General features: G+C 62.0%; 1 protein-coding gene across 1 annotated transcript; it reads right to left on the bottom strand.

Annotated features, from left to right (window-relative positions):
- Positions 1 to 5,660: 5,660 nt before the first annotated feature.
- On the bottom strand, positions 5,661 to 15,359 carry DSN1 (DSN1 component of MIS12 kinetochore complex). Its single transcript, XM_068997831.1, has 11 exons — positions 15,198 to 15,359; positions 15,079 to 15,124; positions 14,539 to 14,796; positions 13,212 to 13,285; positions 12,789 to 12,861; positions 11,948 to 12,035; positions 10,567 to 10,626; positions 6,326 to 6,397; positions 6,086 to 6,233; positions 5,900 to 5,987; positions 5,661 to 5,806 (listed from the first exon to the last, which is right to left on the bottom strand). Exons 1-11 carry the CDS (start codon positions 15,357 to 15,359, stop codon positions 5,715 to 5,717), a joined length of 1,161 nt encoding a protein of 386 aa, XP_068853932.1. The 3' UTR covers positions 5,661 to 5,714.
- Positions 15,360 to 16,490: the final 1,131 nt, after the last annotated feature.

The raw sequence follows: 16,490 nt of genomic DNA, 5'->3' as shown, positions 1-16,490 counted from the left end.
ACAGAGGGGGTGGCACTGGGGGGCACTGGGGGGGCACTGGGGGTACAGAGGGGTGGCACTGGGGGGACACTGGGGGTGGCACTGGGGGGGCACTGGGGGGGCACTGGGGGGGACAGAGGGGTGGCACTGGGGGGGGCACTGGGGGGTGGCACTGGGGGGCACTGGGGGGGACAGAGGGGTGGCACTGGGGTGGCACTGGGGGGGCACTGGGGGTACAGAGGGGTGGCACTGGGGGGACACTGGGGGTGGCACTGGGGGGACACTGGGGGTGGCACTGGGGGGGGCACTGGGGGGTGGCACTGGGGGGCACTGGGGGGGACAGAGGGGTGGCACTGGGGGGGCACTGGGGGGACAGAGGGGGGACAGAGGGGGTGGCACTGGGGGGCACTGGGGGGGCACTGGGGGGGGGCAGAGGGGGTGGCACTGGGGGGGGACAGAGGGGGTGGCACTGGGGGTGGCACTGGGGGGACAGAGGGGGTGGCACTGGGGGACGTCGGAAGGGCTTGGGGACAGCTCTGGTGGCACTTGGGGACACCCACGGGGGCTGGGGACACCCATGGGGACACCCACGGGGACACCCACGGGGGCTGGGGACACCCACGGGGACACCCCTGGGGACACCCACGGGGGCTGGGGACACCCACGGGGGCTGGGGACACCCATGGGGACACCCACGGGGACACCCATGGGGGCTGGGGACACCCACGGGGACACCCACGGGGACACCCCTGGGGACATCAAAAGGGATTGGGAACACTTGTGGTGGCACTTGGGGACAGCCAAAGGCCACCAGGGGTTGGGGACACGCCTGGGGACACCCCTGAGGACACCCCTGGGGACACCTCTGGGGACACCCACAGGGGTTGGGGGCACCCCTGGGGACACCCCTGGGGACACCCACAGGGGTTGGGGACACCTCTGGGGACACCCCTGGGGACACCCACAGGGGCTGGGGACACCCACAGGGGTTGGGGACCCCCCCAGTGTCACCTCCTTGGGGACACCCAAAGGCCACCAGGGGTTGGGGACACCCCTGGGGACACCCACAGGGGTTGGGGACCTTCCCAGGTGCCACCACCGCCCTTGGGGACACTTCCCCGGCCTTGCAAGGCCCCAGAGGGGACAGGGAGGTGGCACTGGGGACAGGACAGGGGAGTGGCACTGGGGACAGGGAGGTGGCACTGGGGACAGGACAGGGAGGTGGCACTGGGGACAGGGAGGTGGCACTGGGGACAGGACAGGGAGGTGGCACTGGGGACAGGGGGGTGACACTGGGGACAGGGGGGTGACACTGGGGACAGGACAGGGGGTGACACTGGGGACAGGGGCTGGCACTGGGGACAGGACAGGACAGGGAGGTGGCACTGGGGACAGGGGGGTGACACTGGGGACAGGGGGGTGACGCTGGGGACAGGACAGGGGGTGACACCGGGGACAGAGGGGTGGCACTGGGGACAGGACAGGGGGTGACACCGGGGACAGAGGGGTGGCACTGGGGACAGGACAGGACAGGAGAGTGGCACTGGGGACAGGGAGGTGGCACTGGGGACAGGACAGGGGGTGACACCGGGGACAGAGGGGTGGCACTGGGGACAGGACAGGACAGGAGAGTGGCACTGGGGACAGGGAGGTGGCACTGGGGACAGGGGAGGTGACACTGGGGACAGGGGAGGTGACACTGGGGACAGGACAGGACAGGGAGGTGGCACTGGGGACAGGGGAGGTGGCACTGGGGAGGTGGCACTGGGGACAGGGGAGGACAGGGGGTGGCACTGGGGACAGGGAGGTGGCACTGGGGACAGGGGAGGTGGCACTGGGGACAGGACAGGGGGTGACACTGGGGACAGGGGGGTGGCACTGGGGACAGGACAGGGGGTGACACTGGGGACAGGGGCTGGCACTGGGGACAGGACAGGACAGGAGAGTGGCACTGGGGACAGGGGGGTGACACTGGGGACAGGAGAGGACAGGAGAGTGGCACTGGGGACAGGGGGGTGGCACTGGGGACAGGGGAGGTGACACTGGGGACAGGAGAGGACAGGGGGGTGGCACTGGGGGCAGGGGAGGTGACACTGGGGACAGGAGAGGACAGGACAGGACAGGGGGTGGCACTGGGGACAGGACAGGACAGGGGGTGGCACTGGGGACAGGACGGGGGTGACACTGGGGACAGGACAGGACAGGGGGTGACACTGGGGACAGGACAGGACAGGACAGGACAGGACAGGGGGTGGCACTGGGGACAGGACAGGACAGGGAGGTGACACTGGGGACAGGACAGGACAGGGGGTGGCACTGGGGACAGGACAGGGGGTGGCACTGGGGACAGGGAGGTGGCACTGGGGACAGAGGAGGTGACACTGGGGACAGGACAGGACAGGACAGGACAGGACAGGGGGTGGCACTGGGGACAGGACAGGACAGGGGGTGGCACTGGGGACATCGGTGGCCGTACCTTCCCCCGCTCCCCAGGCTTTGTCCAGCGCGGTCTCGACGTTGCCGTACATTGTCCCCAAGTGTCCCCAAGTGTCCCCAAGTGTCCCCAGCTGTCCCCAAGGTCCCCGGCCGTGTCCCCGAGCTGTCCCCAGCCCTGTCCCCTCCGATAAGGCCCGCAGGGGACAAAAGGGGGGGACAGGATGTCCCCTCCCCCCCCCCCACGGTGGCCTCAATGTCCCCTCCCCCCCATCCCCAAGCATGGCCGGAGGTGACACCGCGGGGACTGTCCCCAACCGGGGCAGGGGGGCTCGGGGGGCCCAGGGGGGGTGGTCGGGGTGTCCCCAAGGTGTCCCCAAGGCCAGCGGGGTCCCTGTCCCCAGGGTGGCCCCAGGGTGGTGTCCAGAGTGTCCCCAAGGCTGGTGTGTCCCCATGCCCAGGATGTCCCCAGGGTGGTGTCCAGGGTGTCACTGTCACCAGGGTGTCCCTGTCACCAGGCTGTCACTGTCACTAGGCTGTCCCCATAGTGCTGTCCTGGGTGTCACCGTCACCAGGGTGTCCCCAGGGTGGCGTCCCCAAGGCCAGAGTGGCCCCAAGGCCAGGCTGTCCCCATGCCCAGGATGGCCCCAGGGCAGTGTCCAGGGTGTCCCTGTCCCCAGGATGTCCCTGTCCCCAGGGTGTCCCTGTCACCAGGGTGTCCCCAGGGTGGTGTCCAGGGTGTCCCTGTCCCCGGGGTGTCACCATCACCAGGGTGTCCCCAGGGTGATGTCCAGGGTGTCCCTGTCCCCAGGCTGTCCCCAGGGCGGTGTCCAGGGTGTCCCTGTCCCCAGGGTGTCACCGTCACCAGGGTGTCCCCAGGGCAGTGTCCAGGGTGTCCCCATGCCCAGGGTGTCCCCAGGGTGGTGTCCAGGGTGTCCCTGTCCCCGGGGTGTCCCTGTCACCGGGGTGTCCCCAGGGTGGTGTCCCCAACCCCAGGGTGTCCCCATGCCCAGGGTGTCCCCAGGGTGGTGTCCAGGGTGTCACCATCGCCCGGGTGTCCCCAGGGTGGTGTCACCATCACCAGGGTGTCCCCAGGGCTGTGTCCAAGGTGTCACCGTCACCAGGGTGTCCCCAGGGTGGTGTCCCCAACCCCAGGCTGTCCCCATGCCCACAGTGTCCCCATAGCTGTCACCAGGCTGTCCCCAAGGCCAGGCTGTCCCCATGCCCAGGGTGTCCCCAGGGCGGTGTCCAACGTGTCCCCGTCACCAGGGTGTCCCCATGGTGGTGTCTCCAAGGCCAGGCTGTCCCCATGCCCAGGGTGTCCCCAGGGTGGTGTCCAGGGTGTCTCTGTCCCCAGGGTGTCCCTGTCCCCGGGGTGTCCCCAGGGCGGTGTCCAGGGTGTCCCTGTCACCAGGGTGTCACCGTCACCAGGGTGGTGTCCAGGGCGATGTCCAGGGTGTCCCTGTCCCCGGGGTGTCCCTGTCCCCAGGGTGTCCCCAGGGTGATGTCCAGGGTGTCCCTGTCCCCAGGGTGTCCCTGTCCCCAGGCTGTCCCCAGGGCGGTGTCCAGGGTGTCCCTGTCCCCAGGGTGTCCCTGTCCCCGGGGTGTCCCCAGGGTGATGTCCAGGGTGTCCCTGTCCCCAGGCTGTCCCCAGGGCGATGTCCAGGGTGTCCCTGTCCCCGGGGTGTCCCTGTCCCCGGGGTGTCCCTGTCCCCGGGGTGTCCCCACGCCTGTCCCATCCCCGCCCTCCCCCACCGCAGGATGTCCCCAAGGAGGGGCCCAGGGTCACACAGGAAGAGCCGGCCGCTATCGGCTCCGGCCAGCCCCGGCCACCTCCGGCCACCGCCTGGCCCCTCTGTGTCCCCTCCGGCCACCGCCTGTCCCCTCTGGCCACCTCCGGCCACCGCCTGGCCCCTCTGTGTCCCCGTTATCAGCGGGGGGAGGGCACCGGGTGACAGGGACAGGACGTGGCCGTGGCGGTGCCAGGTGTCCCCTCACGGTGCCAGGTGTCCCCTCACGGTGCCAGCTGTCCCCTGGCAGGGCCAGGTGTCCCCTCAAGGTGCCAGGAGTCCCCTCACGGTGCCAGCTGTCCCCTCACGGTGCCAGCTGTCCCCTGGCAGGGCCAGGTGTCCCCTCAAGGTGCCAGGAGTCCCCTCACGGTGCCAGCTGTCCCCTCACGGTGCCAGCTGTCCCCTCACGGTGCCAGATGTCCCCTGGCGGTGCCAGCTGTCCCCTGGCAGGGCCAGCTGTCCCCTCACGGTGCCAGGTATCCCCTGGCGGTGCCAGCTGTCCCCTGGCAGGGCCAGGTGTCCCCTCACGGTGCCAGGTGTCCCCTCACGGTGCCAGCTGTCCCCTGGCGGTGCCAGGTGTCCCCTCACGGTGCCAGGTGTCCCCTCGCGGTGCCAGCTGTCCCCTGGCAGGGCCAGGTGTCCCCTCAAGGTGCCAGGAGTCCCCTCACGGTGCCAGCTGTCCCCTCGCGGTGCCAGCTGTCCCCTGGCAGGGCCAGGTGTCCCCTCACGGTGCCAGCTGTCCCCTCACGGTGCCCAAGTCCCGGTGCTGGCAGAGTCCCCACGGCCGGACTGTGCCCCCTGTCCCTGACCCGCAGGGGGACAGTGAGGAGACAGAGGGAACACGGGGGACACTGAGGGGACACGGAGGGACAGAGGGGACATTGAGGGGACAAAGGAGACACGGAGGGACAGAGGGGACACGGGGGGACAGAGGGGACACGGAGTGGACACGGAGTGGACACTGAGGGGACTCCGCTCATTCCCATCCCCCCAGTTCCCACCTTCACACTCAGCCGCGCTGCGATTGGCTGATCTTTTTGATTGACACCCCCGCGAACCAATCGGAAGCGCGAACGCCACAAACAGGGGAAGGCTCAGCCTAGTCCCACCCTACACGGAACGCCGCTGTTATTGGGTGCTAGTTTTGATTGGCGCACAGATAAACCAATAGAACGCGAACACCGCTCAAAAACGGAAGTTCGGGCGCGCCAAGGACCATGAGGGTCCCGCCTCCACCCAGCCATAATCTGATTGGCTGACGGCGCTGATTGACACACACGTGAGCCAATAAAAACCGAGAAGCCCCCAAATACAGAAATTCCCAAAGCACCGGGAATGAACCGGAAGTCTCACAGCCCCCGCCCCATCCGCACTACGATTGGCTGAGGCCTCTGAGTGACACACGCCACGACCAATCAGAACCGAGAACCGCCCAAACCCGGAAGCACCGCTTCGAAAACAAAACCGGGAAGATTTTTGAGGGAAAACCGCGGGATTTTGGGATCCTTTTTATTATTCCCCCTCCGCCGGCAGCGCCCTTTGGGGCTTCCTCTCCAGCAGCCTCCGCACGGGGGATTCCTGCAGCTTCCGGAAAGCCCTGGAGGCTGAAAAACAAGCAGAAAAACCTAAAAATTTAAAAATCCATCCATTCCCGATTTCCCCATTTTTTCCCCCAAATCCCCGCGATTCCCGCTCACCGAGCTGCTCCGAGAGGCCCCTCAGGAAGCCGCTGCTCTCCTCGCTGAACCCCATCACCAACTTCGCCGCCTGCTGCACCTCCTCCACCTGGGGGGGGGGGGGGTCCCAAAAATCCCCCATCACAACCCCCCCAAAAATGCCCAGAAATCCCCAAATCCGGGGGTTTTTCCCCCAAAATAACTCACCAGGAGCTGCAGGGATTTTAGGACCGGGCCCTGCTGGGCCAGGATTTGGCCGTAGTCGGGTTTGGAGCGCAGGATTTGGAGGGTTTGGGGGCTGGGGGCGGCGGGGGGGGCCGGGGGGAGGCTCCCGGCTCGGAGCAGCTCCAGATCCCTGCGGGGAAAGTGGCGGATTTGGGGGATTCCGGCCCAAAACGGGGGCGGTTTTGGGGGGTTTTTGGGGGGGGTACGGGCAGGGATCCTCACCTGGAGGCGTCCTGGGAGCGGCGGCGGTGCCGCTGCAGGAGCAGCTCCCAGGCCTGGAGCTCCCGGGAGAAGCTGCGGGGGCGGCGGCGGGGGGTGAGGGGGACCCCAAAATCCCCCAGGTGTGCCCCCAAAATCCCCGGGTGTGACCCCAAAATCCCCCAGGTGTGACCCCAAAATCCCCCCAGGTGTGACCCCAAAATCCCCGGGTGTGACCCAAAAATCCCCCAGGTGTGACCCCAAAATCCCCCCGGGTGTGACCCCAAAACCCCCGGGTGTGACCCAAAAATCCCCCAGGTGTGACCCCAAAATCCCCCCAGGTGTGACCCCAAAATCCCCCCAGGTGTGACCCCAAAACCCCCGGGTGTGACCCAAAAATCCCCCAGGTGTGACCCCAAAATCCCCCCAGGTGTGCCCCAGGTGTGACCCCAAATCCCCCGGGTGTGACCCCAAAATCCCCCAGGTGTGCCCAGGTGTGACCCCAAATCCCCCAGGTGTGACCCCAAAGCCCCAGGTGTGACCCCAAATCCTCCGGGTGTGACCCCAAAATCCCCCAGGTGTGACCCCAAATCCCCCAGGTGTGACCCCAAAATCCCCGGGTGTGCCCAGGTGTGACCCCAGCCTCCCGGGTGTGACCCCAAAATCCCCCAGGTGTGACCCCAAAGCCCCAGGTGTGACCCCAAATCCTCCGGGTGTGACCCCAAATCCCCCAGGTGTGACCCCAAAGCCCCAGGTGTGACCCCAAATCCTCCGGGTGTGCCCAGGTGTGACCCCAGCCTCCCGGGTGTGACCCCAAAATCCCCCAGGTGTGACCCCAAAGCCCCAGGTGTGACCCCAAATCCCCCAGGTGTGCCCAGGTGTGACCCCAAAATCCCCCAGGTGTGACCCCAAATCCCCCAGGTGTGACCCCAAATCCCCCAGGTGTGCCCAGGTGTGACCCCAAAATCCCCCAGGTGTGACCCCAAAGCCCCAGGTGTGACCCCAAATCCCCCAGGTGTGCCCCCAAAATCCCCGGGTGTGCCCAGGTGTGACCCCAAAATCCCCCAGGTGTGCCCAGGAGTGACCCAAACCCCCCAACTGTGACCCCAAACCCCCAGGTGTGTCCCAGGTGTGCCCAGGTGTGCCCCAGGTGTGACCCCAAAATCCCCCAGGTGTGCCCCCAAACCTCCAGGTGTGCCCAGGTGTGACCCCAAAATCCCCCAGGTGTGACCCCAAATCCCCCAGGTGTGACCCCAAATCCCCCAGGTGTGCCCCCAAAATCCCCCGGGTGTGACCCCAAATCCCCCAGGTGTGCCCCCAAACCCCCAGGTGTGCCCCCAAAATCCCCGGGTGTGCCCAGGTGTGACCCCAGCCTCCCGGGTGTGACCCCAAAATCCCCCAGGTGTGCCCAGGTGTGACCCCAAAATCCCCCAGGTGTGACCCCAAAGCCCCAGGTGTGACCCCAAATCCCCCAGGTGTGCCCCCAAAATCCCCGGGTGTGCCCAGGTGTGACCCCAAAATCCCCCAGGTGTGCCCAGGAGTGACCCAAACCCCCCAACTGTGACCCCAAACCCCCAGGTGTGTCCCAGGTGTGCCCAGGTGTGCCCCAGGTGTGACCCCAAAATCCCCCAGGTGTGCCCCCAAACCTCCAGGTGTGCCCCAGGTGTGACCCCAAATCCCCCAGGTGTGCCCCCAAAATCCCCCGGGTGTGACCCCAAATCCCCCAGGTGTGACCCCAAATCCCCGGGTGTGCCCAGGTGTGACCCCAGCCTCCCGGGTGTGACCCCAAAATCCCCCAGGTGTGACCCCAAAATCCCCCAGGTGTGCCCCAGGTGTGACCCCAAAACCCCCCAGCTGTGACCCCAAACCCCCAGGTGTGACCCCAAAACCCCCCAACTGTGACCCCAAAACCCCCAGGTGTGACCCCAAAGCCCCCAGGTGTGACCAGGTGTGTCCCAGGTGTCCCCAGGTGTCCCCAGGTGTGTCCCCAGCTGTCCCCAGGTGTCCCTAAGGTGCCCCAGGTGTCTCCCGGGTATCCCCAGGGTGCCCCAAATGTCCCCAAGGTGTCCCTAAGGTGCCCCAGGTGTCCCCAGGGTGTCCCCAGGGTGCCCCAAATGTCCCCAGGGGTATCCCCAGGGGTGTCCCCAAGGTGTCCCCAGGTTGCCCAAGCTGTCCCCAACGTGTCCCCAGGGTGTCCCAGGTGTCCCCAGGTGTCCCCAGGGTGCCCCAGGTGTCCCCAGCTGTCCCCAGGTGTCCCTAAGGTGCCCCAGGTGTCTCCAGGTGTGTCCCCAAGGTGCCCCCAGGGTGTCCCCAGGGTGCCCCAGCTGTCCCCAGCCATCCCCAGGTGTCCCAAGCTGTGTCCCCAAGGTGTCCCCAGGGTGTCCCAGGTGCCCCAAAAATGTCCCCAGGGTGTCCCCAGGGGTGTCCCCAGCTGTCCCTAAGGTGCCCCAGGGTGTCCCCAAGGTGCCCCAGGTGGCCCCAGCCAGCCCCAAGGTGTCCCCAGGGTGTCCCCAGGTGGCCCCACGTGTCCCCAAATGTCCCCAGATGTCTCCAAGGTGTCCCTAAGGTGTCCCAGGTGTCCCCAAGGTGTCCCAGGGTGTCCCCAAGGTGCCCCAAATGTCCCCAGGGGTATCCCCAGGGGTGTCCCCAAGGTGTCCCCAGGTTGCCCCAGCTGTCCCCGAGGTGTCCCCAGGGGTGTCCCAGGTGTCCCCAGGGTGCCCCTAAGGTGCCCCCAGCCATCCCCAGCTGTCCCCAGGGTGCCCCAGGTACCCCCAGGTGTCCCCAGGGTGTCCCCAAATGTCCCCAGGGTGTCCCCAAAGTGTCCCCAGGGGTGTCCCCAGGGTGTCCCCAGGGTGTCCTCAAGGTGCCCCAGATGTCCCCAGGGTGTCCCCAGGTGTGTCCCAGCTCTCCCCAGGGGTATCCCCAGGTGGCCCCAGGGTGGCCCCAAATGTCCCCAATGTGTCCCCAGCTGTCCCAGGGTGTCCCTAAGGTGCCCCAGGTGGCCCCAAGGTGTCCTCAGGGTGCCCCAGCTGTCCCCAAATGTCCCCAGCTGTCCCCAGGTGTCCCTAAGGTGCCCCAGGTGTCTCCAGGGTGTCCCCAGGGGTGTCCCAGGTGTGTCCCCAAGGTGCCCTCAGGGTGTCCCCAGGGTGCCCCAGCTGTCCCCAGCCATCCCCAGGTGTCCCAAGCTGTGTCCCCAAGGTGTCCCCAGGGTGTCCCAGGTGCCCCAAAAATGTCCCCAGGGTGTCCCCAGGGTGTCCCCAGCTGTCCCTAAGGTGCCCCAGGGTGGCCCCAGCCAGCCCCAAGGTGTCCCCAGATGGCCCCAAATGTCCCCAGGTGTCCCCAGGTGGCCCCAAATGTCCCCAGGTGGCCCCAAATGTCCCCAAGGTGTCCCCAGGTGGCCCCAAATGTCCCCAGGTGGCCCCAAATGTCCCCAAATGTCCCCAGGTGGCCCCAAATGTCCCCAAGGTGTCCCCAGGTGGCCCCAAATGTCCCCAGGTGGCCCCAAATGTCCCCAAGGTGTCCCCAGGTGGCCCCAAATGTCCCCAAATGTCCCCAGGTGGCCCCAAATGTCCCCAAGGTGTCCCCAGGTGGCCCCAAATGTCCCCAAATGTCCCCAGGTGGCCCCAAATGTCCCCAAGGTGTCCCCAGGTGGCCCCAAATGTCCCCAAATGTCCCCAGGTGGCCCCAAATGTCCCCAGGTGGCCCCAAATGTCCCCAAGGTGTCCCCAGGTGGCCCCAAATGTCCCCAGGTGGCCCCAGGTGGCCCCAAATGTCCCCAGGTGGCCCCAAATGTCCCCAAGGTGTCCCCAGGTGGCCCCAAATGTCCCCAGGTGGCCCCAAATGTCCCCAAGGTGCCCCAGGTGGCCCCAAATGTCCCCAGGTGGCCCCAAATGTCCCCAAGGTGTCCCCAGGTGGCCCCAAATGTCCCCAGGTGGCCCCAAATGTCCCCAAGGTGTCCCCAGGTGGCCCCAAATGTCCCCAAATGTCCCCAGGTGGCCCCAAATGTCCCCAAGGTGTCCCCAGGTGGCCCCAAATGTCCCCAAATGTCCCCAGGTGGCCCCAAATGTCCCCAGGTGGCCCCAAATGTCCCCAAGGTGTCCCCAGGTGGCCCCAAATGTCCCCAGGTGGCCCCAAATGTCCCCAAGGTGTCCCCAGGTGGCCCCAAATGTCCCCAGGTGGCCCCAGGTGGCCCCAAATGTCCCCAGGTGGCCCCAAATGTCCCCAGGTGGCCCCAGGTGGCCCCAAATGTCCCCAGGTGGCCCCACCTGGCCATGAGCTGCTTCACCTGGGCCACGTTTCCCTCCAGGGCCGGGTCCGGGGGGTCCCTGCGGGGAAGGGACCCAAAATCGCCCCAAAATCGCCCCAAAATCGCCCCCAAATCCCCCAAGGCCGGGGCGAGGTTTGGGAATTGACCCAAAATCCCTGGGTTTTGGGATCGCCTCCAAAACCGGCCCCGAAACCCCAGGAATTCCCCCAAAATCCTGGGAATTCACCCCAAATCTTGGAATTCACCCAAAATCTTGGAATTCACCCAAAATCCTGGGAATTTTGGGACATTTCCAGGGCCAGGGCAGCTCCTGAAAATCCTAAAATTCACCCAACATCCTGGAATTGACCCAAAATCCTAAAATTCACCCAAAATCTCAGGAATTGACCCAAAATCCTGGGAATTTTGGGACATTTCCAGGGCCAGGGCAGCTCCTGAAAATCCTAAAATTCACCCAAAATCCTGGGAATTCACCCAAAATCCTGGAATTGACCCAAAGTCCTGGGAACTGGCTCAAAAATCCCAGGAACTGACCCAAAATCCTGGAACTTCACCCAAAATCCTGGGAACTGACCCAAAATCCTGGGAATTGACCCCAAATCCTTGGAATTTTTGGGGTCTTCCAGGGCCAGGGCAGCTCCTGAAAATCCTAAACTTCACCCAAAATCCTGGGAATTTTTGGGCATTTCCAGGGATGGAGCAGCTCCTGAAAATCCTAAAATTCACCCCAAATCCTGGACTTGACCCAAAATCTCAGGAATTCACCCAAAATGCTAAAATTCACTCAAAATCCTGGGAATTCACCCCAAAATCCCAGGAATTTTCAGCCATTTCCAGGACCAGAGCAGCTCCTGAAAACCCTAAAATTCACCCCAAATCCCGGAATTGACCCAAAATCCTGGGAATTGGCTCAAAAATCCCAGGAATTGACCCAGAATCCTGGAACTTCACCCAAAATCCAGGAATTCACCCAAAATCTCAGGAATTGACCCAAAATCCTGGGAATTTTTGGGCATTTCCAGGACCAGAGCAGCTCCTGAAAATCCTAAAATTCACCCCAAATCCTGGAATTGACCCAAATCCTAAAATTCACCCAAAATCCTGGGAATCCACCCAAAATCCCTGGGAATCCACCCAAAATCCCTGGGAATTCACCCAAAATCCCAGGAATTTTTTGGCATTTCCAGGGATGGAGCAGCTCCTGAAAACCCTAAAATTCACCCCAAAATCCCAGGAATTGACCCCAAACCCTGGGAATTTTCGGGGCTGGAAAAGCCCTGGCCTCCCCCAAATCCCAGTTTTTGGGGTTTCCATGGATTTCAGCCCCCGCCAGGCTGCAGGAATTCCCTTTTTCGGGGGGTTTTGCCCCAAATTCTCACCCCGGGGGCGGCTCCAGGCAGCGGCCGAGGGTCCCGTCCTGGAGCAGCCTCCGGAGCAGCCGCTGGAATTCCTCGGAGCCCGCCCGGACTGGGGGGGAAAAAAGGGGGAAAAAAGGGGAAAAATGGGATTAAAAACCACACCTGGGATGCCTCAGGAGCTGCTCTGATCCGCCCTGGTGTTCGTTATTGATTAATTATTGATTAGTTATCGGTTATTGGTAATTAATCCCAGGTTTGCTCTCCCCCTCCTGTGGAATTCAGGGCTCAGCAGCTCCATTTGTGGTCATTTCCTGCTTTTTTTTTACCAAATTCCCGAATTTTTGGGGGAATCAGGAAGAGCCAGGAACCCCCTCAGGACCAATTTTGATCCTCCCCCGATTAATTATTGATTAATTATTAACTATTAATTATTATTATTAATCCATTCCAGTGTTTTCTCATCTTCCTGCCTTTTTTTAACCAAATTCCCGAATTTTTGGGGACTCAGGATTATCCAGGAACCCCCTCAGGACCATTTTTGACCTCCCCCAATTAATTATTGGTTAATTATTAACTACTAATAATTATTATTATTAATCCGTTCCAGTGTTTTCTCATCTTCCTGCCTTTTTTTTAACTAAATTCCCGAATTTTTGGGGACTCAGGATTATCCAGGAACCCCCTCAGGACCATTTTTGACCCCCCCCAAATTCATTATTAGTTAATTAACAATTAATCCCATCTTTTTTACCCAAATTCCCCCATTTTTGGGGTCCCCGCCCCTTTCAGGAGTTGGAAAATCGGGATTTTTGAGGGGGAAAAAGCCCCAAATTTGGGGAATTTTGGAGGCCCCAACCCCCACCTTTGGCAGCGAAAGCCTCGGGGTCGAAGCCTTCGGATTCCTCCAGGATCTGCTGCAACTTCCGGGCGGAAAACTGAGGGAAAAAGGGGGAGAAATGGGAAAAAAAAGGGATTTAGCCAACAAAAACTGGGGAAATGCACTTTTATCCCGATTTTCTGAGGGCTTTCACAGAGCTGGGCAAGGAAAAAGGAGCCCAAATTCCCCTTTTTTGGGGTGTTTGGGGAGGCAGGGAAAGGAATCCAAGGAATTTCCGAGGGGAAAATTCCCAGGATTTTGGTTAACTTCAATGTTTTCAGGAGCTGGAGTTGTCCAAAATTCCAGGATTTTGGTAAATTCCAGGATTTGGGGTGAATTTTAGGATTTTCAGGAGCTGCCCCAGCCCTGGGAATGCCCAAAAATTGCCAGGATTTGGGGTGAATTTACCTGGAAGCTGGAGAGGAGGAGGGAGGAGAGGCGCTGGATTTCGGGAAGCTCCAGGCTGATGGATTGGCTCAGTTCTGGAAAAATTGGTTAAAAACGGTCAAATTCCCCCAAAAAAACCCCAGCTGGAATTCCCCCAGAAGCTGCTGGGGGGAGGGCAGGGTGTGGAAAATCAGGGAAAAGGGGGAAAAAAGGGGAAAAGAGAGAGAAAAAGTCAAATTTAAGGGGGAAAAATGGGAAAAAGGAAGAGGAGAAATGAAATTTAAGGGCAAAATTGGGAAAAAGAAAGAGGAAAAGTCACATTTAAGGATCAAGAATGGGGGGAAAAATAGGGAAAAAAATCCCCTTTAAGGGTTGAAGAATGGGGAAGGATGGGAAAAAGAGGAAAAGTCCCATTAAAGGGTGGGAAAAGTGGGAAAAGAAGGAGGAAAAGTCCCACTTGAGGGTGGAAAATGGGGAAGAATGGGAAAAAGAGAGAGGAAAAGTGACATTTAAGGATGGAGAGGAGGAGAAATGGGAAAAACGAAGAGGAAAAGTGACATTTAAGGATGGAGAGGAGGAGAAATGGGAAAAACGAAGGGGAAAAGTGACATTTAAGGATCGAGAACAGGAAAAAGGAAGAGGAAAAGTGACATTTAAGGATGGAGGGGAGGAGAAATGGGAAAAAGAGGGAGGAAAAGTCACATTTAAGGATCGAGAACAGGAAAAAGGAAGAGGAAAAGTCACATTTAAGGATCGAGAACAGGAAAAAGAGAGAGGCAAAGTCACATTTAAGGGTGGAGGGGAGGAGAAATGGGAAAAACGAAAGGGAAAAGTGACATTTAAGGATCGAGAACAGGAAAAAGGAAGAGGCAAAGTGACATTTAAGGATCGAGAGGAGGAGAAATGGGAAAAAGAGAGGAAAAGTCACATTTAAGGATCGAGAACAGGAAAAAGGAAGAGGAAAAGTCACATTTAAGGATCGAGAACAGGAAAAAGGAAGAGGCAAAGTCACATTTAAGGATGGAGGGGAGGAGAAATGGGAAAAAGAGGGAGGAAAAGTCACATTTAAGGATCGAGAACAGGAAAAAGGAAGAGGAAAAGTGACATTTAAGGATCGAGAGGAGGAGAAATGGGAAAAAGAAGGAGGATAAGTCACATTTAAGGGTCAGAAGCGGAGGGGGAAAGAAAGGTGGAAGCTGCAAAACCCTCATGGACAGAAGGTTCAGGGCAGCACCTCCAACGATCCTCAAGCCCCTGGCCGCTTCCAGGAGGGTTTTTAATTAAAGCCGAGCCCCTGAAGCCCTAATGAAGCCCTAATGAAGGCCTAATGAAGGCCCAAAGCACGCACCGGTGACTTCGTGGTGCACGGGCGGCAGCGACTTGCGGCGGGATCGCCTCCCCTGGAGGCTGGAGCGGCGCCAGGAGCGGCGCTTGCCCTGAGGGGTGGCCACGATCGGCGACAACCTGAAGGAACTCGGCGGCTGCTCCTTCCTGGGGCTGCTCGGGGCTCTTTTCTTCCTGCTGGAGGAGCCGGGCGTTCCCTTTCTGCTGGCGGGAGGCTTCGGGAAGGGCTCGGCATCCGCTGCCTTCTCCGCCGAGTGCGGATCTGAGGGGAAGAGAGGCGAAATCAGCACCGTAGAGGGGAAATGGAGACCCGGGGATGCCGGAGGTGAACTTCCCACTCGGGATTTTTTATGAGGGGGTTTTCCCAAGGATTCCAGAGCGCTAAGCGTGGTTTTTAGGATTTTATTTTTCACCGCGAAGAACAGGAGCGCGGAGGGTGGAGCAGCACTGAGGGGTCCTGAGGGGATCTCAACCTCGCAACCCCCAAATCGCCCATCCAAGCCCTCCCTACACCGAGACCGGCGATTCCCTTCCCTGCCCTTACCTGGCGCTCCCCCTCCGGTCTCAGGGCTGGGTCCGCCGGCGCATCGCTGCGGGGAAAAACCATTACGGGGCTGGAAGCGCGGCCGCCCCGCGGCTTCCCCGGCCGGCTCCGGCGCTCACCTCGTCCTCCTGTGGCCCGGCCGAGCCCCGCGGGGACGGGACAGCGGCCGGGCCGGGGGAGCCGCCGGGTCCCGCCGGTGCCTCCGCCATGGCGGCTTCCCGCCGCTCGCCTGCCCTCAGCCTCTTGCGCATGCGCGGAGTCCGCTCCGGCTTCGCCGCCATCACGGCGCAGGCACGGGGCGGTGCCTGCCCTCACCGGCAGCGCATGCGCAGAGGGCGAGCGGCGCCGACCCGGTCTTAGGGCGCACGCGCAGAGTCCGCTCCGCGCTTCCCGCCCCTCGCGCTGTTCCCGCCCCTCACGGCGTTCCCGCCCTTTTCCCGCCATCACGGCGTTCCCGCCCTTTTCTCACCCCTCACGGCGTTCCCGCCCTTTTCTCGCCCCTCACGGTGTTCCCGCCCTTTTCTCTCCGCTCACGGTGTTCCCGCCCTTTTCTCACCCCTCACGGCGTTCCCGCCCTTTTCTCTCCCCTCACAGCATTCCCGCCCTTTTCCCACCTCTCACGACATTCCCGCCCTTTTCTCTCCCCTCACAGCATTCCCGCCCTTTTCCCACCTCTCACGACATTCACGCCCTTTTCTCTCCCCTCATGGCATTCCTGCCCTTTCCCACCCCTCACGGCGTTCCCACCCTTTCCCACCCCTCATGGCGTTCCCGCCCTTTCCTGCCCCTCATGGCCTTCCCACCCTTTTCTTGTCCCTCACGACATTCCTGCCCTTTTCTCTCCCCTCACGGTGTTCCCTCCCTTTCCCACCCCTCATGGTGTTCCCTCCCTTTTCTCTCCCCTCACGGCGTTCCCGCCCTTTTCTCTCCCCTCACAGCATTCCCGCCCTTTTCCCACCCCTCACGACATTCCCGCCCTTTTCTCTCCCCTCACAGCATTCCCGCCCTTTTCCCGCCCCTCACGACATTCCCGCCCTTTTCTCTCCCCTCATGGCATTCCCGCCCTTTCCCACCCCTCACGGCGTTCCCGCCCTTTCCTGCCCCTCACGACGTTCCCACCCTTTTCTCTCCCCTCACGTGTTCCCGCCCTTTTCTCTCCCCTCACGGTGTTCCCACCCTTTTCCCACCCCTCACGGTGTTCCCGCCCTTTTCTCTCCCCTCACGGCGTTCCCACCCTTTTCTCTCCCCTCACGACATTCCCGCCCTTTTCCCTCCCCTCACGGCGTGCCCTCCCTTTCCCGCCCCTCACGATGTTCCCGCCCTTTTCCCACCCCTCACAGCGTTCCCGCCCTTTCCCACCCCTCACGATGTTCCCACCCTCTTCCCACCCCTCACGACATTCCCGCCCTTTT

Source organism: Aphelocoma coerulescens, chromosome 30 (genome assembly GCF_041296385.1).
Source record: "Aphelocoma coerulescens isolate FSJ_1873_10779 chromosome 30, UR_Acoe_1.0, whole genome shotgun sequence".
Lineage (NCBI taxonomy): Eukaryota > Metazoa > Chordata > Aves > Passeriformes > Corvidae > Aphelocoma > Aphelocoma coerulescens.
Note: the sequence above shows the minus strand (reverse complement) of the source record. Positions and strands in the feature narration are given on the sequence as shown.